The following is a 25833-nucleotide window of genomic DNA, read 5'->3' as shown; positions in this document are numbered from 1 at the left end:
TAAGTCAATGCCTTTGACGCCTTCTTCGGGGACTGCACTCAGCTAGCTCCTACCAAGTCTTACCTCTAAAACGTATCTCCAGATTGGCATCGAATCTGGCTGTGCACCTAGTTGGTGCTCAGTAAATGTGATGTGATTTATGGTCAAGTGAAACAGAGTGAACCCCAAATCGCCCGCTTCATTCCAACACCATGGTTAGGAATGATATAGACACAGATCTGAGGTACGTGAGCCCCACATCTTATCAGATGGTTCTAATCAAAACTGGACACTGTTTTCCTTACTTCTTGTTTTATTTCCCTCCCCAGTTAATAGCCCAGGCAGAGCAGTACTTTATAATGACTCAGTGGAATTTAAGAAAAGTACAAACTGTTTATTGAGGTAACCTCAGTTTGGAGTTTAAAATAATAAAATATCAAAAAAAAAAAAAAAATCTCACAATGCACCAAACTCAGAAACAAAGAAGGGGAAAAAAGGGCCTATTGAATAAAATGGTTGAGGGGAAAACTCAAAATTGAGAGTTCATTACCCAACACGTGAAGACTGCTGGTGTTCTTTCACACAGAGAGAACTGGACTTTTCCTCCTTGAGTAAATGGGATGGGGGGGAAGGGAGGAAAGAGTAAAATAGTGCTGAAATTACTTACATGCATGGCTAGAATGCTCCTTGGGACTAACTCTCTGTATTGTCTAATGGTAAAGTGCCATGTTTTTATTCTCATGAGATCATCAAAGGTGAACTCCAAGATCAGTCTGCCTTCTGTACATACCTAGAAGCGACAAACAACACACTCATTTGCCTTGCACTTTGTGAATGCCACATTTTTGTAACTCACACGTCGGCTGCTCAGCATGGTCTCCCTGACTGTCCTTGGGCAGCGCTGGATCTTGGCAAGGATGTGACACGAGTGCTTTTGCACAGCACACTGAGACAAGCATGAGCTCCAGAATCCGTGGGTTCAAAAGACAGCACAGCTGCTTACTGGCCATGAGCTACTAGTAACTTGATTGGTTGCTGCCAAAACTCCATGAGCCTCTGTTTCTTCATTTGCAAATATGGGAACAAAACCTATATTATTGCAGTATTATGTCAAAAGCTCCTGGCATATGGCGTGTCCCTGCAAAAATCATACTCTCTCACCTCCTCTTATCTCTGTTTTCATCATTCTTCTACCATCAGCGCATGAAATCTGGTTCTAATTGTGGTTGTCCTACTCTGGGAGAAAGTACCTAATAAAATAATTCATGCTTAAGTGTGACTTACTACAAGGTTACCCAACCAGAGGAAGTTTTCATTTTCAGGGACAAATTCCAGGGGGACAATGTGTAACCCAACACCGTCGGGATCAGTTATTGGCATGTGGAAAATAGAGGCATTCTTAGAGTGTCTTCCTTCAATCACATCCTATCGGCAGTTACAAATTCTGCTTGCATAAAAGGCCAGGCTTTGGGGGAAGGGGCGGTATCTTTCTAAGAAAAATATGTATTATTAATGAAACATAGAATTTGTGAGGCTCTCTTCTTTGACAGGGTGATCATTTCTTCTTTTGATATTCAGATCATTTTTAGCATATAGTTCCTATTTAATTTACCTATTTTATTCCACCATTAATGACTTTGAAATGGGAGAAAATGCTAGGCAATCGGGCACCACCGATCCTATTTCAACTAAAAAATAACAAGTAGTGGTGGCACATGGGTCCAGTTTAAATAGTTACAACTAATTATTCCGTTCATCTTTGCTTTAGAGTAGACAGAGACCTTGACATCAGAAAGTACTAGATGCCCATCTTAACTCGACTTTTCACTTATTTTGGAACTTTGAGAAAACCAGATAAATTCCCTAGGTTCCAGTTTCCTCATCTGTAAAATGAGGATAATACTAACCTTACGTAGGGTTGCTGGGGAAATATATGAGTGATAATGTGTGTGTGTGGAGATTGCCTGGTATTGTACGTGGCACACAGTAGGATGGCAGTAAATGATAGCTATAAAGATAAAAGGAATGCAACTAAAGAACAAAGAACCCCAGACTAGTGGTTGTCATAATGTGCTCTCTGGGACCTAGGGACCCAGGGAGGTGTCTCAGGGGCTCTGCTGGGAAGAGTTCAGCCTCCATCTAGACCATGTGATCTCCACCCATTTTCTCAATTCGACCAGAGCAGCTTCAATTTCATCCTTTCGATATATTGCACTTCTGATCAAGCCTTTTTGGAGAAAGATTTCCTATGCTAAAAACAAATATACACAGTTTTGGAAATCAATGCACTACACAAGTTTTAAAAATCATAAATAACAATTGACTCAATAGGGGGTATGCTCATTTCTGAAACTATAGTCCATGAAGATAATTAGCAATTGATTTCAACCTTTTATGAGGTATTAATAACCATTTCTCTCTTTGGGAATTTGATACGGAAGGCCACCATTTATTGAGTTCCAACTATGTCCCAGGCACTGGGTTAGATGCTTTCTATTTAATTTAAGGTAGTATTTTCTTTATTATTTTTTCTTTTTTTAAATTTTTTTTTTTTGGAGAGAGAGAAATGTGCCAGTGGGGAGGGGGGGCAGGGAAGGAGAAGGGGAGAGAATCTTAAGCAGGCTCCACGCCCAGCATGGAGCCCAATGGGGGGCTCGATCGCAAGACCCTGAGATCATGACAGCTGAAATCAAGAGTCAGATGCTTAACTGCCTGAGCCACCCAAGTGCTCCGGTAATATCTTCTTTAAACAAGCCAAATACCAGTACAAGGAGTGTGAGTAACATGTGTTGCCAGCACACTACTTAAGAGAGATGCTATTGACGTCCACAATTTTCTTTTTTTCACAGGTCTCAGAAGCACCATAGGATAATTATTGATAATCTGGGTGAAGACCTTCAGCTCAGACCCCACTAGCAGAATCCATGGGTAATTTTAAGCATTTAGACACCTTGCCCCAAACCTCCTCAACTGAGTGGTCTTCAGAGCTTCCTCTCTGGCACATTAGCCATGAGCGTTGTGCACTCAGAAATGGGGGAAGACTTTTGTTGTCCTCAAACCACTCTTCTAGAACATCCTTAGCATTGGAATTAATTCACCAAGGTTTTCAAAAGGGTTACATGGAGATTAAGCCACACAATCCCCCCCACCCCCCGGGGTGTTAGCATGACAGAAGCCACCTGCCGTGAAAGCTTTCACAAAAGGGAGGTGACTGCAGTCAGTCAGGGACAGTTGAAATGTCTTGACAGTAGAGGACAGGGATATTTGGATGCTATAATCCTTTTTTTTAAAGAAGGGGGATTATTAGATGTTTAAACAAATATTAGCCCAGTTAAATGTCATGCTTTTTTCTTATGTAATCTATTTGTTTTGTGTTTATGAACCACAAACCCAGGGCAGATAGAGGTTCTGGTTTACTTCTACTGGAATAGAATCTCGTAATGAGAAGGCATAGATGGAATCCTTCTGATGAGTTACTCAGCTGGAGGATCTGTAAGGTCAAGTTAAATTGTATTCTCTGTTTACCATGACAGAGCAAACCAGTTAAGGACCCTTCTTGCCTTCAAACTGTCATGGGCCTACAAAAGGGAAAACTGCAACAAGCCCTGGGCTTCTCCCTTGTCAGCTCAAACCAAGAAATATCCAGAGCATATCACGTGCAAGAGAGGAATCCTTAAAATTGAATCCAAGCTGACTGTGTTGGGTGTTTTAAGGAAAATTAAATGACTTCCTTGAATGGAAGAATGGAGGAGAATTTGGTCACTCTTGGTCTCCCCCCGCCCCAGGTAGTTTTACCCATGGCCTTCTCCCAAGCCCTATTTGGCCTCCCTGCGTCCTGCTCCCATCACGGAAGTTAAAGGAAAGTGAAGGCTTTGTGATTTATTTTACATGCGACAATCAGCAAATGGAATAGAAGGGCCTAAGAAAAAATATATATATACTCCTTGTCTGGAAATGGTAAAAAACAGACATAGCTTATAAAGGGGAATTAATATTTTCTCTTTTCAGAAAAATTCTGTGTATTCCTCTTAATCAATACAATTAATGTAGCTTTTATCTAAAGTTGGCCTTTTTTTTTTAAAGCTGCCTTTCACTTGGAATCCAAAATCAAAACGGTCCCCAATTAAGAAAACATTTTCTGTTGTGCTGAATTCATGTTACCGTACTGTGAGCTCTGACATTTTGTTTCTGTGGTAACCAAAATCAGCTGATTAGTTGGCATGGCAACAGAAAAGATGTAATCCCAGCAGACACACTCTAATCAATGCCCCCAGCACAGATGGTCTCCGGAGGATCAACAAGAAAGAGGCTGGCAGGCATTCAGCGGATCACGTGCTAGCTTGAGACTAGGCCAGGAACAAGAGAACTAAAAAAGAACATTTCTCAAACTAACCGGTAGCTTTTTAACCCTTTTCTTTCTTTGACTAATTGTAAAGCAATGTTGACCATGCCGTTGTATAATACAAATGATTTTCATAGAGCTGTTAGGAAAGAAAATGTGCTTTTTAGGTAGAAGTGTTTACTTAGTTTTCTTGGTCTTTATGCATGAAATACCGCTTTCAAATTAACAATGGCATAAAGCTCATCGTATTTTATGTGGAGATACTGCATATGTAAATGCATATGGATACGTATATTAGAGCAATATGATCATTGATATTATACTAATTTGACTGGAGTTGGGATAAGGGTAGAAATGAATAAAACCTGGACTATAATGTTGTAGACAGGCTAAGATAGGAATGATGTCAAAGACATGAATAAGTATTCAAATAGGGAAAGTGGCTGGGGCACTTCCAGGGTACTTTCTATAGTAATAAATGATTGCATAATAAATAATCAAGATCAGAGAAAACATAAAGCCATGTTTGCAGAGTGATAAGGGTGTTTGGTAACGGCTGTAACTATTACTATTAGTTTGCAAAATCTAAAAAAAAAAGTAGCCCGATGTGTACCCCAGAGAGGGCTCCTCTCAGCATCTGCCAGTATTCACACCCTCAAATATAATTCAAGGGTCTTTGATTCTGAAAACCTTGGTGATTGCTCTCCAGATTATTAAGCCTTGTTTTCAATTTGATTCGAAATTGAATACAGAAAAGAAAGGCTTCATAATGTGTGTTTTAAAACTCTAATTACGTATTTATCCATAATCTATAATGTTCCTAGGATCAGGAAATTGCAAAATGTGCACTATACTCCTGAGGAATATTAAATATTACTGTTGATTAGGACTGCGACTGATTTTTGATTCACCAGTTGACCAAATTTTCATAAAAGAAACTCAGAACCACTGGGTCAAATGCTATTTGGGGAATTAGAGTGTATTGATAGTCTAAATTAGAACAATGTGATATGCCAGTACAAAATGTGCTCAAGTAGTTCCATGTTCAGCGGGCTCCCCTTTAAAAATGAAGCAGCAGATTCCAGACTATATTTCTCTTTGTGATACTGAAAGGTCATTAGCTCAATGTTTTATACTAAATACATTATTTTATTACACGAAGATGGGTTATTTTTAATTAATATAAGAACAAAAGAAAAATTGGAAGGATTCTTTGGGTAGTATAATAATCACGAAGGAGGGGGAAAAAAGAAAAAAAAGTAAAAAGAAAAAAATGAACGCTTTAGAATTTTCTAAAAATAAATGTGCATAATTAGCATCTGCACTAAGTCCACATAGCTAGGCTGCATTTCCCAGAAAGTGATATTTTTCATCACAGTATGGAAATATTCATTATGAGAGTTGGGAAATGTATTGCCATAGAGTAGAGTGAGAGGTGACCTGAATAATTGATGTTTGGGGCTGAAAGAGCTGAGTTCAGGAGGAGGCTGCTCTGGTCTTCCCTGTGGCCATCTGAGAGGGAAGCATTCCTGGGTGAGGAAAAATTGAAACAGAGGGAAACCCTCACTTCTTGATTTGAATGAAAAAAGGCACTTTATCGATTCATCAGAAGAATGAGATTTTTTAAAAATTTAAAACCCGTCCTGAATATACAGCATTTTACCTCCAGAGCAGCTGACTATGCTCATTTATGAAAAAGCTTTGTCCTGGAATGAAAGAAATTGAGAAAATATAAAGGACTACCTTTTAGTATATATTTTACATGTATATAAAATATTACACGTTATCTTAAAATTATTTATTATAAAATTTATTATAAAATATTATATTACTGTGATTACATAAAATATTTTATGTTTTATAAAAGGGATGCCACAGAATGCATTTTTATTTTCATGGCTATAGGCTTTGGAAGTAGCTTCTTCATTACAGCCATTTTACTTAATTTCCATGGATTTCTTTTTTCCCTTAAAGCATAAGGAATTGGCATGTTTTTCTTGATTACCTAAACATAATGCTAAACCTAGACAAAAACAAAACAAAACAAAACAAAAAAACAATAATGAGCTAGCTGAGAAAGCTTTTCTCTGTGGGGCTCTGACTTCCTAACATTTGAAATAGGCTGTGTTATCCATCTGAGATACAAGATTATGTAAATATTTTACATCTCCAAAATGAAGTGAGTGAGACATGGGCAGATTAAACTGTCATCCAGGTCATCATTCCTTTCCATGTAACTAAAATCTCTTCCCAGCACGGACTTCTGCATACAGTGGGAATAAATATTCTCTGTCCCTGATTGGCAACTTTCCTTTCTGTTCAACTGTTAAAAAGGAAGAAAGAGAAAAACCCAACTTCTGCCCCACATTTAAAATGTCTATTGACAAAATCAAGATACCACGAAATCAATGACATTTGATGATTTGCTTTTGCATTTTATCACCATTTCCTTTGCCCTTGGTTTTTTACATCACCGTGAGCAACTGGGAAGATGAAGCTGCACCAACAAGATCAGTGAATACTTTAAATGATAAACATTTTACTTTTATTCTTTTGGGAAAACCGTGCACAAGTAACAAACACATCTTAGTCTTGTAATTTGGGCTTTTGCAATTAACCCTGAAATTCAACTTCTCAACTATAAAGAGGGGATTGTCATATGTGTTTTCAACTAAAAGAGATAGCTGCTGTCATTAATATTACAGATTAGTTTCACACTGAGTCTTCGTCAAAATGCAATAACTAGTGTTCATGAAAATAAACTTCTGTTTGTCAGATTCTCTGGCTAAATATTTGTTCTTACTAATTTTGCTACTTGGGAGAGGACATAAAGGGATTGTCTGTAGTGTTCCAGAAAGGTCTTTGCACAGAGGGAATATTCCACATGTCAGTTGTCTGTGGATGGGAAGGGTCATAGGTGTAGAACTTATAGAAGACATTCTCTTTCACTTCACATCCTTCATAGAGCTTTGAATTGTGCCTCAAAGATTGTGTTACCCGGTCCTCCACCCACTACCCTCCCCTGTGTTTCTCATTTTCTCACAACCAACTTTTGGCTCTACTGTCCTCACTTGCTGACTGACCAACCACAGAACTTCTCAGAATTTGGGGAAACAAACTTTAAACTCTGAATTCCTTAGTTTCATTTATATTTTTATGTTTTTATGTTCCTTAAAGGTTACAACTAGTTGAGTTGTAGTTAGTTGCTTTTTTCCCGTTTGTTAACATTTGAATTTAGCTTTAAAAAGTATTTAATTTTACAAACAAAACACAAATACTGACCACACAACAATGGGAGAATGTTCTTTTAGCTATAGAAGATTCTTTAACAATCAAGATTCTAATTTAGCAACCTGAGCTTAACAGGCAGCCAAAACTGTCTCTCTTAGTTTTGAGGCTCTATCATATTTGCTCTGTATCATTTGCACACATCTAAGAACAGTGTTCACCAAGAGTCTAGCCATATCACAAACAAAAGAGACTATCTCATAGTGCTGAGAGTGTCTGAGATGTGAGAAATCAGCTCAAAGTTCTTGAAGAAAAGCATAATTATTATCCTTCAATACACCCACAGAAGAACAAGCCAAATTGCTGAGTATGTCCTGTACCTTGGTAAACATGGGCTTCCCATGCTGGGTGACCATAGCACACTGGTCACAGTCCACTGTGATGGATGAATTGTGGTATGACTCTTTCGAGTGTTTGAGGATGTAATACAGGTCGGTCACCCCTCCTTCAAACACAGTGCTAAAGTAGCGAGGGATAAGGGTCCTGCCGATAGCTGGGAGAGAAACACAGAGAAATAAACCATTAACAAAAATATCCAATGGCCCCACGCACCCCACACCATTGCCAGACCTCCAGCTGGATACAAATCATCTCAAGAAACCAATCATACCAGGAGGCAAATTTCTTTCTTTTATAAACAGCCATGACCCTTCTGGGTTGCAGTTAGTGAAATATAATCCCCAACTGTTCAGCAAAAATTTGTACATTCATCTCTCCAGATTTTGTGTTCATTGAAAGTCAATAATGTAAGGGTTAGTACTTCAAAAATAACGGGAACAAAAGCATTGACTACTTTAGATCTCGTGACTATCCTTTAAATGAACATATTTTTTAAAAAATAAAACACATCCAATAGACTTGGATTTTTCAGTGAATTGTTTATAGGTCAGTCATCCAGTCATGTTTTATTAGTAACAGTAGTCATAATGTAAATTTTAATAATGTAATGCTTTGCAATGTGTAAAGTATTTTGGCATTCTTTCATTGGATCTTCAGAACAACCTCAAGATAGTGGGGAACTGGAAACCAAAAGGATTATTATGCAAAAAAAAAAAAAAAAAGGTCATTAGGACTGTATCAAAGTCACATGACTCATAGGTAGATAATTGGGGTCTCTAACTCCAAATATGCAAACATTTACTCTTTTCAACATTATGTCTCCAACTGCTTTAATGATTGAGAATCTTTAAAAAGTGATCTGGATCTGCATATACAAAGAGGTCCATACCTATGTAAATACTGATTATTCTATCTGCTTCTGGAGCTGGATATCTTTCTAGAACAAAAGACCAATTTTAAGAGAACTTGACACCTTCCCCACTTGGTCTAAATTGGTCTCTTTGATTCCATGTGACCTGTCCTGCCCCATTTTAGTTTGAATGATTGGTAAGTAGCTGGGTTTCTCTGATATATGATGCTTAGAAACACCTAACAAGCCCTTGCTTTAGCAGAGATTTTAAATCTTCTTAAACTGAAAATCCCAACTCATAATATCAGGAATTTTGCCTATGTGCAGATTTTGAGGCAAAGTACTAAAGCACTCTCAAGCGATCCAAGGTTTTTAATAAATCTCTTACATTCGCTATATAATGCCTCCTGAAAGACAAAAATAATATTTAAGATAAATAAATTACCAAGGAGAGCTTTAGTATGAAAGATCATACAATCTTTACTTGAATGTTTTAAAATGTTTAATTTCATTTTAAAAGAATCAATGTTAATCCATTCCATATGGATCTATATCTCTTTTGTACATGGACTTGGGGAAAAAAAAAAAAAACTGTAAAAAGAATATCCTGCCAAACTGTTTCTGAGGTAATCTCTAAAGAATCCTGCTGTGGATGACTAGTCTCTGAATAATTTATATAGTTGTTATTGCTTCGTATTTATTGCAGTAAAATCAATCAACAAGTGTGTATTAAATATTCCAGGATTTTTGGCAATTCCATTCTAAATAATCCTTACACATACATTTTCCAAATACTGCTTAATCCCCAACAGCGCATGTTCATTTGCTAAATATAATATTCAAACAAGAGTGTTTTGAGTCCACCATGTCTTTAAACCTACACACACAGCCGATATTATAAAGAAAATTTTGTTAATGCGAAAAACCTTATTGTACTTTGCTAAACAGATAAAATTAATTTAATGCATTTCAAATAGTCTAACCTAAAACTAATTTCCATAAAACAGCTCTAGTAATTTGACATTTTGGGATTTGTACTGTGGAGAATAAATACAAACCATAAAAATGTAGGTGTAGGGTGAAAATATTTCACTACAATCTCCAAGGAATTGTCACATTAAAAAGGTTACTGTAAATAAACACCACTGGATTAGCCACATTATAGTTTATTCATCATGAATCTTGCACCATTTAATTCCTTTGTGGTAGTATCTAGTATATATTACCATCATTTTCATTCACAGAATAAAAAAATTGAATAGGAAAAAAAGTTGCAACTTCTTAACTTTAAACCTCAATTTTTAATTACGTCTCCAACTCCAGAAATTGTACAAACTATATAGTAAATATACTTAGAGGGAAATGCAGTTTTGCTTTATTTAGTATTTTCGAGCACTCTTGAAACTGATTGTTAAGGATACCTGAGGTTTGTGTTCAGCCCCTTTTCTTTGTGGGATAGCCCTTACAATTTATTTCCCCCATGGTCTTGTGTGGACAGTCACTCACAAAGCTCCATTACCCACTGTGGTAGACTGCTACTGGTGGCCCAGTGAACCATGGCAATGGCATTCATATCTTTGTGGGTGTAGTCTCCTCTCCTCGAATCTGAACTGGGCTCCGTGATCTGCTTCAATCAAAAGAATGCGGCACAAGTGACTTTGGGTCAGTATTGGGCTAAATCTTAAAAAGGCCTAGAGAAGCTTCTACCTTGCACTCGGGTGGGAAGTCAGTGGCTATGTACAAAGTTCAACTACTCTAAGACTGCTGTACCGTGAGAAGCCCAACCATTTGGAGCAGTCACATGAAGAACTGAGTCTTCCAGCTGACAACCCCAGTTGAGCAAACAGCAAACAGCCAGCACCAACTTGAGTGAGTGAGGCCATCTTGGAAGCGAATTCTTGAGTTCCAATTAGCTGCCTCAGGCTGGTGTCACGTGAAGTGGGTATGAGCTGTCCCCCATAGCTTTGCCCAAATTGCAGAACCTCAAGTAAATAAAATAAATGTTTGTACTTTTAGCCAATACGTTTTTAATGTAACAATGGATAATCACAGCACCTTTCAACCTCCTAAGCTACAAAGATGGGCAAATTAGAATCCCTTCCTGAAAGACAAAGAGGGCAGTCTTGCCACTAAAAATGTGAATTATAGAAACACAGAAGCTTGTGTAGAGAGGAAAGCAGATTAGAGAGACAGAAAGTCTTTGTGGACTGATTTGGGACCTCATTATAGTTGGGACTGAAACCCAGTTCCATCCCTTGGAGGTCCCACTTCTGTGAGATGTGTACCTCCTGCTTCTTTTGCTTAAGTGAGTTTGTGTTAGCTTTCTGTCATTTGCAAACAGACGAATCTTGATTAATGCTGTCCCACTCCAGCATGGAATGGGGTAACAAACGCTAATGTAAAAGATAAAGGAAGTGATGAGAAAAATTAACCATAAGAGATAGGTGAGTCTTTTTGTGCAACATCCTGTGTCAGTAGCTGAAGGGGGTACAAAAGGTGTGTCCGAGACTGTATTTGTCTTCTATTCCTGCTGTTACAAATTACTACAAACTTAATGGCTTAAACTCTCCTTATTGATTATCTCATAGTTCCTGACAATCTGACATGGGTCTTGCTGAGCTAAAATCAAGGTGTCAGTAGGGCTGTGTTCCTTTCTAAAGGCTCTAGGGGAGAATCTGTTTTCTTGCTTTTTCCAGGATCTAGAGGCTGGCTGCTTTCCTTGGCTATGTCCCCTTCCTACATCATCCACCAGCAATAGTGGTTGGAGTCTTCCTTGTCTGCCTCCCCCTTCCACTTTTTAGGACCCTTGTGATTGCATTGGACCCACCCAAATAATCCAGGATAATCTACCATCACAAGGTAACATATTCACAGGTGCCAAGGATTAGGACTGGACATCTTTGGGCGCCATTATTCCACAGAGGCTATCTTTGCCAAAGAGTTTTTGTTCTACAAGGGAGAATATACAAAATATAACACACACACGACAAGCAATATATAGATAATGTGCAGTGAAGGGGACAAATAACCAGAAAAAAAAAATCACATGTGCTTGGGGAAATCACTGTATAACTCATTCATTGATTTCTTCTATAAACATTCACTGAGCCCAGAGTAAGCGTAAAGCTCCTTGGTAGGTGCTGGAAACAGAAAAATAGATTTTGTCCCTGTCTTTCACTCAGTTCTAACAAGAGAGTTAACAAATATGTAAGCATCTAAATAAAATGTGATAATAGATTAAAAAAATGAATTTGAGAGTTTGAACTCTTTGCTAGTTTCTTCTGAATCCTGATTTCAATGTACAATATTATTATTTTTGAAGCACTGAGAAGATTAAAATGTCCTTTTAATTTAGTAAATCATGCAACCGCACTGCACAGCCTAATAGACATGACTTTAAATCAGTGAATACTTCAGAGTTAGATATGGTTGTCCCCTAACTCATCAGGCACACCAATTCTGAATCTATTCAGATTTTATACTGTCATATTCATATGCTATACTTATACTTTACATTTATACTTTAATCCTTGGAATTAAAAATAATTTAAATATTGATATACCTAAATCTACATTGTGTTCCCATGGAAAGGATAATGTCTTCAAATATTCTTGAATAGAGATTAAGACTATAGTAGATTATAGAAGAAATTCCATTTTTCTTACACATTTAGGTAAAGTTCCAAAAGTTGGGAAGGAGAAGTATGGTGAGCATGATAGCACAAGAAGATTTTCTGTGAGTGAAATACAGGGAAGTTTAAAACAACATATATTATTTATCTATATACTTATGAAAGACAAGAAAATGACAGATTAAATTATTCAGGAACCTGAAATGTGTATAAAGAATGTCTAAATAATACTCTACATTGTAGGTAAACATTTAGAGATAGCTAAAAATTTACTCATAGCTAATTTAGATATTAAGCTCTGAATTCTAGTTCCTTGGGAGGTTTTTGTTGTTGTTTTGTTTTGTTCCCAACCATTGACCCCATTCTCCAGAAGTTCTTGCTGTTGGGGTTGATAGGCTGATGGTTCTGGGGGAGCAGTATCTAACTCCCATCTTTTCTTGTGATATTTGTGGATATTAGGATATCTATAGGATACTTGTAGATATTAGCTGATTTTCCCCCATTTAGAAGCCAAATGGTACATACTGAGAACTCTTAATCATTGAGAAGATATAAACTACTGTGCATCTATTGTTTTGAGGATTTCATCTCTATTAATCATTTTGAAATGCTTTTCTTAAACTCTTAAGAATGTGTATAGGTAGTTCACATGAAAGAGATTATCAGTAGAAAATAATCATATGGGAAAATGTTCAAACCAGTAATCAAAGTACAAAATAAAATAATAATGAAAAGATTAAAACAAAAACCTGGTGAGGTTGTGGTGAAACAGACATACTTGAACACTTTTAGGGAAATCAACATAGCAATTACTCCTTATCTTGAGACTCTCTAATTCTCTGATAGCTTATTAGGTGTAAATACCCTTGCCAAACTGCAGTTCTAATGTGCAGATCTTAAGTGCTCTGAAGTTCTCCAAGTCTTTTGAGAAAATACTGTCTAATATTATGGCTTTTTGATTTGGGGTGATCATTTACTATTCTAAATGCCTGTAATTTCTATCTTTCAAAGACAATTCACTTCAAAAAAATGAAAAGGGTTGAGAACCGTAATTAAAATGTGGAATGAGAGGATGTATTAGTATTAGTACCACTTAACACTTGGCAATTACTTAACTAATGATTTTTCTCCTCTTTGGAAAGAGAAAACCATACAACCACACATTTGTGTTTTTAATTAGGCAAAGTTAATTATAATAAAATCATCAATTACTACAGTTTCAAAAACTTTTTTTGTAAATGTAAGGATAAATTGGTTGTCTGAATCTGGGTAGTTTTACACAGTTGTTCTAAGGCTGCATTAGATCAGAAATCCACATGGAAATTCGACCACTGAGATAAATAATAAACACAAAGATTCATTAAACTTAAACTTACTAGTATTCAGAAATCAGCAAATGCATTATGCTAACATGTAAACAAAGATGCTCCTAGTAGTGAATTAAACAGTACTGGTGATTTCATTTATAGTAAATAACCATTATAAATAGCCAAAACAAAGGAAATAAAACAGGCTTGAAATTAAATAGGGGTGATAGAGGTTCAAAGCAAATTCCTTTGTCTTGAAGGGAAAGCAGGTCAAACGAACTTTACTTTCATAAGTTGACATTTGAAATCTTTTATTAACATATCTTTTAATGCCAACAACTTTTACTTCTTTCTTCAACCAAAGCAATTATTTAAGTATCTTCTTTCTGATTACCTCTCTTACTATTTCAAAGATTCATTCATGTAATAGATGTTTATCAAGTACCAACTATGGGCCAGACATTGTTCTAGGGGCTGGACACTAACAGCAGGTGACTGAAGAAGCAGAATACCCTTGGTGGTGAGGGAGGGCAAGCTGGTTTAGATGGGCTGGCCTAGAAGGCTGTAGTGAGGAGGTGTTAATGGAGCTAATCCCTGATTGCACAGGGCCATGTGAAGATCAGGGAACAAAATGGTCCAGGCCCAGGCACCAGCAAGGGCAAAAGCCCTAGGACAGGAATGAGTTTGGGTTGAATAAGCTTGATGTGTCATAGTATCAGAAAGAAGGCAGTGTGGCAGGTGCACAGTCAGGAGAATGAGATAACAGGTGAGCTCAGAAAAAAAGAGGCAGGACCAGACTATGCGGAGCTTTCTAGGCCATGGCAAACGGCTTGCAATTTATTCTTAGTGCAATGAGATCTCACCGGAAAATTTTAGCCAAGGATAAGATCTGATGAATATATTCTATTCTTCTTTTTAAAAAATATTTTATTTATTTATTTGAGAGAGAGAGAGAGTGCACAAGCATGGGGGGGTAGGGACAGAGGGAGAGGGACAAGCAGACTCTGCCACTGAGCTGGGAACCCCTCACAGGTCTCAATCCCAGGACCCTGAGATCATGACATGAGCCAAAGTCAGACGCTTAACCCACTGAGCCACGCAGGCACCCCATATTCTAATTCTATTCTTCTTAAATGTATTATTCATCTGACAACAAAATCCTAAAACTCCATAAAAAATATCTGATCCTCCTAGAAATCTAATAGGTGTTTTTTCTTCCGTTTTCTACCTACCAAACATTTTAATAACTGGACTGACACTTTAGTGGACCACCTTGTGCTAGATGTTAGAGAAATAATGATGACCACAGCAGACCCCATCCTGCTCTTAAGGAGCATCTGAGCAAGTTGTAGAAACTTACAGGTAAGTGTGCCTCATTTCATCTCATTTAGTACTTTGGCATATTCAGGTAATACTGGGTTCTGATTCTGTCAGCCATATCACAGGGTATTTCTCTCAGATGTGTGCCTTTCATTGTGGGCAAAATTCTTTTATCCCTTTATCCAAAGTACTGACAATAGAATAGGGCAGGAATCGTGGTCCAGCCATGGCTGGACCTCTTACCATGAGTCAATGTCCTTTGGGTATGAAATTAAAATCCTTTACTGATTCACAGAATAAGGCCATGCTCTAGTTACTGATGCCCTATGGGCTGGTACAGGGTCAATAAGGTGTTAGAGTAATATCTAAACTAAAGTATGAATAGACATCAATCAGGCACATGGGGCCATGGGAATAGCATGCGTTAGGGAGCATCACGCATTTCCCATGATTTGGACTGCTGCCTAGACCAGATATTACATATTTATACCTTAGACGTTCTTGTCTGGATGAACTCCATTACATAGACTTGTCTCACTATTTTCCAGTGACAGTACAATATTCTTTTAGTTATCCAAACTTTAGCATGCAGTTTACATCTGATGGATTTGTTTCTGCTCTCTGTATACTTTTTATTTCAACATTTTTATAACGATATTCTATTCTTCAAGATGAACCTTATGATAATTTTGTCAAATTCCCCCTTCTCCCCGACTCCAAGGTTGGAAAGAGGTTAATTTAAATTCAATTTGATTTATTAAGAAAGAGTTGGCATCTTTAAAATACCCAGTCTTCCCATACAGGAACATGAAATGTTTATCCATTTAAGTCTATATCTCTACCACAAAATAATTCTGTAGTTTTCTATATACAAATAACTAACATTTCTTGTTAAGATAATTCTTAAATATTTTAGTTATGCTGAATGGATAATGCAATTTTTTCATTATATTTCTATTTGGAACACAGACAATAGAATGCTCTTATTAATTTTAATAGTTTTTTGAAGAATTTTGCAAGTTTTCTAAGTGAAGAAATCTATCATTCCCAAATATGGATAGTTTTGTTCCTTTCTTTTTTTTCCAATATATTTATATCATTACTTTCTCGTCCTATTGCAATGGTTAGAAGAGAACTTCTAGGAAAAAGTATTAAATGAGGAGGGAAGTAGCAGATTTTCTTTTTTTCCCCCTGAATTTTTTAGGGAACACCTCTTGGATTAGGGGAAGTACTGTATGCTTATTTGAGATCAGATCATATTACTTATAATGGAAAGAAAATCAAATTATTCTTCTAATCTTTGTTTTTATGATTTTCTTCTTTTTTATGCTGATGGATGTTTAATTTGATCAAATGCCTTATCAGTTACTACTGAATTGGTGGTCTAATTTCCCTTAGAAAGCTATCTATTAATATATTTTCAATTATTGAATAATGTTTTTACTCAGCATAAACCTTGCTCTCTCTTGTGCACACATACACACATACATTTTTGTATAAACTTTTGCATAAATTCAACTTATGGATTCACTCATTCCTTTAACAAATATCCACGCAAGTGGTGCCCTCCATAAGGCACTATCCTAGCTACAAAACTGGAATGTTAGAGCCAGAGAAGACCTGAAGTTTCGTCTGGTGATGCCCAGTAGCATTTTCTAATTCCAGTGGGCTTCTGAAGATTTTAAAATGTACCCCTAGATAGTTCCTTATTTCAAAAATGCCATTAAAACAAAGACTATGCCTAGCATGTTTCTCTGATTGGAGTAGGAATTAACTCAACTCATGGTGATACTGATTAGCTCCTGATTAGTGATTATGAATAGCACTTAACATATGTGGAAAAAATATAATACAAAATACTAACAATTATTTAATAAATGTAATTAGGTTATCCATGATTATATTCCACACCCTCATTTTACTGCAGAGAATGTGATAGCTAGAGAAGTAAAACTGCATAGCTACATGGAGCCAGGGTGGGGGAAAGTAGAATGCTTGTTGTAATCAACCAACATTGGTTTATTTTTATGCTTGAATTTGATTTTTATTAATCCTCAAATTACATAAATGATACACATGCAAAAATTAACACACTACTGTTGCAGAAACTCACTGTTTACTAGATCTGATATCTTTGTCTAGGCATAGAGCCAGCCCTCACTTTCTAAACTCCCTTTCTGTTGGGTGCTGCCATGTGATGAGTGGTAACCAGTATCCAATGGACATTTCCACTGTTTTAATTCTTTTCAACAAAGTAGACATCAAGAGGGAAAATTCAACTTCCAGACATGACAAGTAAAATCATTCTGTGTGTAACTGGCACACTCTTCCCCACCTCTGACGATCAGATGCTGCAGACACGGCAAGGGATTCCATGGAACCTCCTGGATGGAAGAGCCAGGAAATGGGAAGAGCTTTGGGTCCCTAAATTGCTACCAGAAAGACAGCTGCTACATACTGGGAAAACCCATCTGGGCTTTGGAACAAAAGCCACTTTTCCACTGTGTTAAGCCACTGAAATTTCAAGATTTATTTGTCTAAGTCGCTAGGGTTAACTAATACAATTGCTAATAAGTCTAAAGTTTCTGTGAGCACCCTGTACCCACCAATGTCAGTGACTTCACCCCTTCCTAGGTTACCTTTGCTATCAGTATGTTATGTAGCCTTCTAGATTTTTAAATTATATACTTATCTCCATATATATGTCCCCACAGAAAACACATATCATTTTTTTTAAACACATATCATTTTGTGTGAGTTCTTTTTGTCTTGTTTTACATAGAAGTTATCATAATAAATGTATCTATATGGAACTTGTCATTTTTCAATCAATGATATATATTTTTGAGCTCTAAGGTTAATTCATTGATTTTAAACACTGCATTGTATTTCAGAGTACAGCTCTTTTACAGGTTATTTAGACATTCCCATGGTGAGGGACGCAGGGATTTATTTTCAACCCTTTCCAACAGAGTAGATGCTGAAGGGGGAAAAGATATATGTATATATATATATTTTATTTAACTAGTTACCAGCAATCACCCTTCCAAGTGGCCCTGATAATAATACGTTTTACTCACAACTTCACCATCACTGAATATTGTCAAGTTTTACTTCTTTTTTTTTTTTTTTTTTTGCCATTCAGGTCACAAAGCGTGTCCCTTACAAAGGGACAGTGACAGTCCTCAAGTCCTCAAAGCTTTATCTACACGTTGATGGTGAAATTAAGTAGTTAATCCAGTTCATGTGGTTATTACTCTGCGTGAATCATCCACATCTGATGTTTTCAGATGGTTTGCAGCTGTTTTTGTTTGTTTGTTTGTTTGTTTTTAATTTTTCACCGCAAACCCATTCACTTGGCTAAAGGAAAAAAATGGCTCCAGGAAAGATAAGCAAGAAAGACTCCATTCTTTGATTTTTCAAAGGTGCCAAAAGTCAAGGATCCTTATGAAATTATTTCAGTATGATTTATTGGGCCTTCTCAGGCTTAAGCCCACGGAGATGCCACAAGTCATTCCATTTTTGTGTTTTAATATCAGCACAATTCAAAGGAGTTAGAGAAATTGTTGCCAGAGAAACAGACAAATGTGTGTGATTCCAAACTTAATAGAAAGCAGAGCTTGGCAACCTTTAGCAATGAACGCCAAGGGATGATTTCCTCCCTGTAGAGAGACTCATACTTGGGTAGAACGGGGCCTTCCCTCTGGGCTGGATATTGCACAAGACGTTCCCTCTAAGGTGTTAAGTGGTCACCGAAATAGAAGCTGATAAAATATGACTTTTTAGAGTGGATTTTGAAGTCAAGGGAAAGGTTTGCAGAATTAAAATAACAAACGGGCTGTCTCCACCACCTTTCTCTTGACTCCACTTCAATCCCACCCACTTCCACAGTGTTTCCTGTGCTGGGTTTCTCAAAACCTTTGCCCCTGAAGCATCCTCTGCCTCACGGGTCCTAGACTCCCCTCTTCTGCTTCATCCCATGTCCTAGGCCTCCTCATACCTTGTCTCTAGCACCACGTCCTCTGGCTGAGCAAGTGATTACAAACTTGGGTGCCACAGTGAAACTTCTGGATTTATATACTGGCTGTGCCATTTATTCACTGGGTGACCTTAGACAAATGATTTATGCTCTTTTACATCCCAGTTTCTTCGTGTGTCAAACAGAATGAGACAGGTCACTAGTTCAGCGAGCTGCTACAAGTGTTCATAACATCATCGTGCATGTTCAGTGCTGGGCACAGAGTCCGACTCTGCTAAGCACCAGTGAAAGTCATCACTCCCATACCACCTCTCTCTGCATAGTCCATGCGACTTACCCCACTGCATTGGAATCACCAATTTCACTGTCTTTCCTCCAGTGACTGCAGTTCCCTGAAGGCAGGGAACATTCCCTGATCATTTCAGTACCACAGCACATTCATGATGTAAACAGCTACTTAAGAGATGTTTGGCACATGGATGGATGTGGACTTGGTATGTCTATTGAGACAGCCTGCCAAGCTCAAGCTGGTTCTGCACACATGCAGGTTTCTAATGCAGAGGCAAAACCACTTTCAGAATTTAGGGCCAGAGAATCAAAACCACAAGAAGGAGAAAATAAGGTTTTAGGGCCCCGTATCTGGAGTGTTCACATCTGAATGCTCTAATCCTGATAATTAAAGATTAGAGACTAATCATTTCAAAAGATTCATTTTGGGATTAAGGTTAATTTCGGGTTTTGCAGGTAAAAAAAGCATCCTATCTGAGGAGACTACTTAGTTCGAAGGGGCTTCTCCCTTATTTTATCTGTGTGTACAATTCACAAACATTTGAAGTCAATAAAAAAATGGATGCCTCTTTAAAAAGAGAGAGAGGAAGGAAGGAAGGAAGGAAGAAGAAAGAAAGAAAAAGAAAGGAAGAAAGAAAAGAAAGAAAGAAAGAAAGAAAGAAAGAGGGAAAGGAAAGAGAGACGGACTCCATTTGCACGCCAAGTCAGCATTCCAGGGGCACTTTACAGGGAAGTAAAAATCCTTGGAATCGAGAAGTAGTAAAAGAGGGTCAGCTTCACATTCCACAGAAGTCCACTGGGGCCTGTGCCTCTGACCCTTAGATTGTGTCTACAAGAAAAGGAACAACCATTCTGACATGAATTAAATGTTGCATAGTCTTTCTGGCAGCTGGACTTAACAGCCAAAACGCACCCACCCAAGTCTGATAAAACCGCATGGGCGTCAGCTGTTGGAGTCTCACATGCTGTGTGCAGATTTTCAGAAAAGCTTAGGACTCAGGCAAGAGAAGGAAGCCTCTGGGCATTCTACGGGTTCTGGAACGGGTCTGGTTTGCCCGAGCCTCGGTGCCAGCCTAGTTACCAGTGCTTACACACACCGATAAATTTCCTCGTGGCATCAAGAACCCCCATCCCGATCCACCACTGTGTGACAGGCCCTTCCCTGAAACTCCCTTGTCTCCTTTCAGTGGGAAGGCTGTGGCTCTATTCCCCAAGACAAAATGACACTTACGGCCTCTGTCTGCACACCATCGCCTCTGGGAGGAGAGGTGACCCTCTTTCTAGAGATAAGGAACACTATGCATCTACTAGACCATGTGCCCCGCAGGCAGGACCCCTGCGTCTGGACGGGCATGGCCCTGGCTTCTCTCTGGCTCCTCTCTTTCTCCTCTGTTACTATTAAGAACTGATAAAAAGATCCAGGGATCCTTCTGGCCTTGCTCTTCCCGGGCCTCACCAGGCTGACCTCCTCCCAGGAGAGGGCTGCAGGGTCAAGAGCGTGGGGTTGGAGCCACTCTCACCTGGACTCGAATCTGAGCTCTGTCCCATAGCAGCTGTGTGACTTTGGGCAAGTGGCTTAATTACCCTGGCCTCAGGTTTCTCTGTTGTCAAACGAGGATGAGAACAGTGCCAGCCTCATAGAGAGGTGATATACAGCACCTAGAATCATCCACAAAATGCTCTCACCTCTGGCTAAGCTCTATCTCCATGCTCTAATTAATTTTTCTTCATAACAATCATCACTACTCATGTGATGTTATTTTGGCATGTTACCTGCTCCTTAGCAAGAATACAAGCTCAAAGAAGGGAGGAACTGTGTCTGTTTACACCTGGCTATATTCTCAGAACCAAGAGCGATGTGGAAGATGTAGTAGGCACTTAGCAAATAGTTATCGGCTGGCTGGGCTTCGCATAGGTGCACATTAAGCCATTGACAGTATTCTACTAGTTTATCCTCATTATTATTATTAACTTGCCATAAGAATTAAATAACATGGAGCATACCTGAGTATTGAGTGTGTGCTCGATACATAGTGAATAAAATCTAGAAAGACAGGAAGAAAGCATGGGAGAAGGAAGGCCAGTGGAAGGAAGGGAAGAAGGGTAGGCATATTCCCAAACAGAGATGCAGGGAGAAGAACCAACTTAATGTATGGGGAGGCACTGAGAGGAAATGGTGGGCAGTGCTAGGAAGGCGGGAGATGGGCCAGGGCCACGGAAATCCTTGGCCAAGCTCGCGTGCATGAGCGGAGCTTGTGGGTCGGGGAGACGAGGCCACCAGCGATCATTCGGTGAGCCTTTTGCTGCATTGGAGCTGCGTGGCGGTTGCAGTTGGGGTTTGAAGGCATCTCCCATGCCAGAGACGGTGCCTTTTGCTATTTCCCAGGGCTAGGAAATCAGGGATACGGACCTTTCTGCTTGCTCAAGTCAAAGGTCCTCAGACTTCCCTGTAAATGAGCTGACTCTGTTCTCTTCCACCCTCTTACTCACTAGGTGCTTAGAGAGGAATCAGCCTGGGGTAGTGCAAGAAACACAGGCTTTGGAATCAGACAAACAGGGCCGAATCCCACTTCTGCTATTACAGGGAAGCCATGTTTTAGTTAATGGGAATGGATCCATTTATCCTTTTTATCTGCAACCTCCCACCCACAGCCCCCACGTAAGGACACATGCATTATGTATCCAGGGGGCTGGTCACATGCTAGTTCCATGGGGATAATATTCTTTTCTTTCTGCATGAACTTGAGGATGCATTGAAATAGAAAATGTACACTGAGTGTCTATGTCTAGCCAAGCTCCTAGGACACAGCCGTGCTCAACAGACTACCAATTGGGGATGCACCGTTAAGATATTGCATACAGCAAGTATTCAATAACTGCTTACTGAGGTGGAGAAGAAAGGTTAAAATACAGACACCACATCAAGGATCATATAAATCTTGTCTACATTCCACCATCTACACACCAAAAACCCAGATGATTCTAAGTGTTTTCAAAAAGGAATTTGCAAGATGGCTGCTAGATTTACAGATGTCAAGGCATGGTCTGCACACCGTGCTGTCTTCCTTTCTAGCAAACCCAGCACTAATTCCACTTATAGTCCACAGTTCCCGACTTGTCCAAGATTCCAAAGCTTGAAAGCAGCAGGGCAGGTTAACCTAGGTACATTGCTCCCGCCTTTCTCTGTCCTCTCAAACCTTTGGAATTTTATGTATTCTTTTTGTTCGCATTTGAATGACTGCTAGTACGTACCTGGCTACTTTAACGTCTCTTCAAAATGTTTCTCCCTCCATCTCACCCTCCCCCACCTCTTTTCCTTACCCCTAAGGCTTTTGTTATCAGAATTTCACCCCTTCCTCAGACGGAACATTTTAGCAGCATGGGTTTATGGCTACCGTAAAGAGGAAAGTTCGAAAGGCAAAGCCAGAGACGTGATCCCCAGCTTTATAACAAACCCCTGTCAAAACATAACAAACCACAGCCAGACATGAGCCGCAGTGACAGAATGCAAGACCATAAAGATGATGGAGATCAGACGGGACAGGCACTTTATAGAAACAAACACCTTCCTTGCAAACAGATAGAGCGAGCCTAGCACTGAAAACCCTTCCTGAGGAAAAAAAAAAATGGTTGGAAGAAATAAGGACAAAAACATAAAATTCAAATGACAATCCAGCCCAAGGAGATAAACCCAAGGCAGACAAAGAATCCAATTTTACTAAATCAAACCGACATCGCCTCCTGACTTTAATTGACCTCAGTAAGCTGGATCCTGAACAAACATAAAATTAAGAAGTGGGTAGCATCCAGTGGAGAAATGGGCCATCAGTTTGGAGGTGTTTGAAATTTTACTCTCTCGGGACATCCTTGGTTCTATCTAGGAAATGTGAAATCATCCATTTCACTGGTGGTAGCTGTAGGGCCTGGTATGAGGTCAGAGATTCTGTTCCTAAGAGTACCACATGGAAGGTTCCAGATCTGAGGTCCGGATCCTGCAAAATGTCCAAACAACTGTTCAGGTTTCTATGGTGTTGTCATTATTGGAAAAAAAGTGAGCACAGGAAGAGGAAATGGAACTAATGTATGTAGCTAGTCACAATGCCAAGGAAAACTTTGTCTTCTACTACCCCAGAAGCATTACAAATGGAGGTAACACCATACTGGTCTCTATTTACTGGAGTTCCTTAATTACTAAGGGTGGTACATTTTGAAAAATCTCCCCATGGTCTCTCTGGCTTTCCTCTGCTGGGTATCCCTTCTGATTCTTCTTCCTTCCTTTATTTCTTTCTGGATAACTTCTCCTCCTCTTCAACTCCCAACTTGGGAAGTGCTTCCTCCAAGATGCCTTCTCTGATCTCCACTGACCAGGCTGGTAGGGTATATCTCCTGCAAATTCCATCGACAACCTACACTTCTCTGTTACAGGACTTACCACAGTACAGTGGTGCTCAACAAACTGCACCGGGGGGCAGGTGGGGCTAAAGATCCCCAGGTCTTATTCCCAAAAGCATCCGCTGCAGTAGGACTGGGATGAGGCCAAGGTCTGGAAGTTGTAACAAGTACCCCAGGTTCTTTAAATGCCAGTGATCCCCAGACCATATTCAGAGACGCTCTGTCTGATTTGAATTGTCTCTTTGTTCTCTTCGTCTGTAGGTTCCATAAGAACAGATGCTATGTGTATCCACAGGACTTATGAGAGCACCAGCACCCAGTAACAGCCACCATATATATGTATGTGTGTATATGTTTGTATATGTATACATGTACATGCACACATACAGTTGAGTGAATGTGACATGAAGCTGTGTTTGTATAGTATAGTTTGCTCTGTTCAACAGGTTTGAAAATGACCATGGCATAAAGTACTGGAGTGCAGTCTCTCATCGGCTCCGGTTATCATGGACCCTTCCGTGATGGGCTGCCAAGAGAATGGATGGGGTTCTCAGAAAACAAAACAAAAGCAAAAACTCCCACTTACCATTACTAACCACTAGGTAACACGCTGGCCACCTCGATGCTGCCAGAAACTCCACCGGCTTTACCCAGCCGATTACTCCAGGGTGCAGACCCTGACCAAGCGAGCCTGCTACCACCAAGTGGGAGCCTCCCCTCATGGCACTTCCACCGAGAGGGCAGATACTTCAGTTTCCAACAACTGAGACGGCGGTGGGCCCGAGTGGCAAGATAATTGTGGGAAACAGATCTGAAAGGTGAAGTCTCTTTTCTAACATCCCCAAACTGTTCTATTTCTGAGACTACCCACACTCCACTTAACATGTTAAACTACAATTGAGTGCTGAGCTTTACCCAAGGTTCATTATAGTGGGGACTTTGCATGATGAATTTGTTGCAGATGAGGGATTTGCAGTAATCCAAGAAGGTAATTCCCAGAGCCACCAGGCCATTGTGAGCATGTATGAATTGATAACCAGGGTGATCATTTGTGCAATTTCAGGCTGTGGAGATATGAACAATATCTCGCTAGTGGATAATATCAGTTGTCAAGCATATGTTTTATAACCCCCAGAACTCCCTCTTGTTTTTGCAAGCTGCTGGTGGATACCTTTGATCTTTTTTTTTTTTTTCTGGCTGCATAGAACTTTGAGAAGATTTTCTTCTTTTTTTTTTTCTCCTTTTACCAGAGAAGTTAATAGTAGAGAAAATTTAAAAAGACAAAAAATCAAGATAGAAGATAAAAATATTGTAAAAAACCATTTCATCGGCACTTTAAATAAATACCATCGAAGGGGTTTTAAATGCACATTTGAATATCTATAGCCAGTGTGGGGAGGATCTTCTCTATGTCCCATGCGCTGCTTTCTCTTCCTGAAGAATTGTCAGGGCTGGGATGCAATGGTCTGCTGCCTCTCTCTAGCCCTTGGTTGTCCAAAAGTTCCACGAGGCAAGGGACCACATCCATCTGAATCACCTCTACAGTTCGAATGCCCAAAGCAGTGCTTGCCACAGTTGTCACACAATTAATGTGTTCGTTCACCACATTGCATCTCCAACAGCTGGAAGGCAGGGCTGATCAGGTAGACTGGGATTAGGAGCCAAACCAGGCAGATATGATCCAGGAGAAGGGATAAGCCCACAGGCAGAAGGTGTAGGCAAGAGAAATCAGACAAGAAGGAGGGAAGTTCTGAGTTGTAAGAATTAAAAGACTCAGGCCATTTAGAAGAGGCTAAAATAAAACATGTTGAACATGAGCAGGGAGTGGGTAAGAAGCATGTTCCAAATCAACTGGTGTTGCCAGGGAATGTTTTTCCAGACTCTTGAGCGTTCTCCCTCATGGAGAAATCCTCACAAGGTGATACTCCTCACCTCTCTCTCTCTGCCTTTTCATTCACTCTGCCTGGGGGAAGCAAGGAGGTGAGAAATCTTATCAGAGTTTCAAGTTCAAAAGGAGAAACTGGCCATGTATAGCCCAGCTCCGTTCTCTTCCTTTCCTTGTGTGTATAAGCCCTACAGGAAATGTGGGTTCTGCTCAGCTTCTCCAGGGCAGACCC

The 25833-nt window shown here is 39.3% G+C and overlaps 1 protein-coding gene across 11 annotated transcripts in view; it reads right to left on the bottom strand.

Annotated features, from left to right (window-relative positions):
- The window catches only part of LDB2 (LIM domain binding 2), a 376618-nt gene that overhangs the window by 76539 nt on the left and 274246 nt on the right, over positions 1–25833 (bottom strand). For all 11 annotated transcript variants that reach the window (XM_031039207.2, XM_081812577.1, XM_031039210.2 and 8 more), the window contains exons 3-4: positions 7930–8102; positions 647–769 (exon numbers count right to left, since the gene is read on the bottom strand). In XM_031039207.2, coding sequence (XP_030895067.1) covers positions 647–769; positions 7930–8102 — 296 coding nt within the window. The remainder of the gene's footprint in view (positions 1–646; positions 770–7929; positions 8103–25833) is intronic.

Source organism: Leptonychotes weddellii, chromosome 2 (assembly GCF_054177405.1).
Source record: "Leptonychotes weddellii isolate Sample4059 chromosome 2, ASM5417740v2, whole genome shotgun sequence".
Classification (NCBI taxonomy): Eukaryota; Metazoa; Chordata; class Mammalia; order Carnivora; family Phocidae; genus Leptonychotes; species Leptonychotes weddellii.
This window is presented reverse-complemented; position numbering and strand designations above follow the sequence as displayed.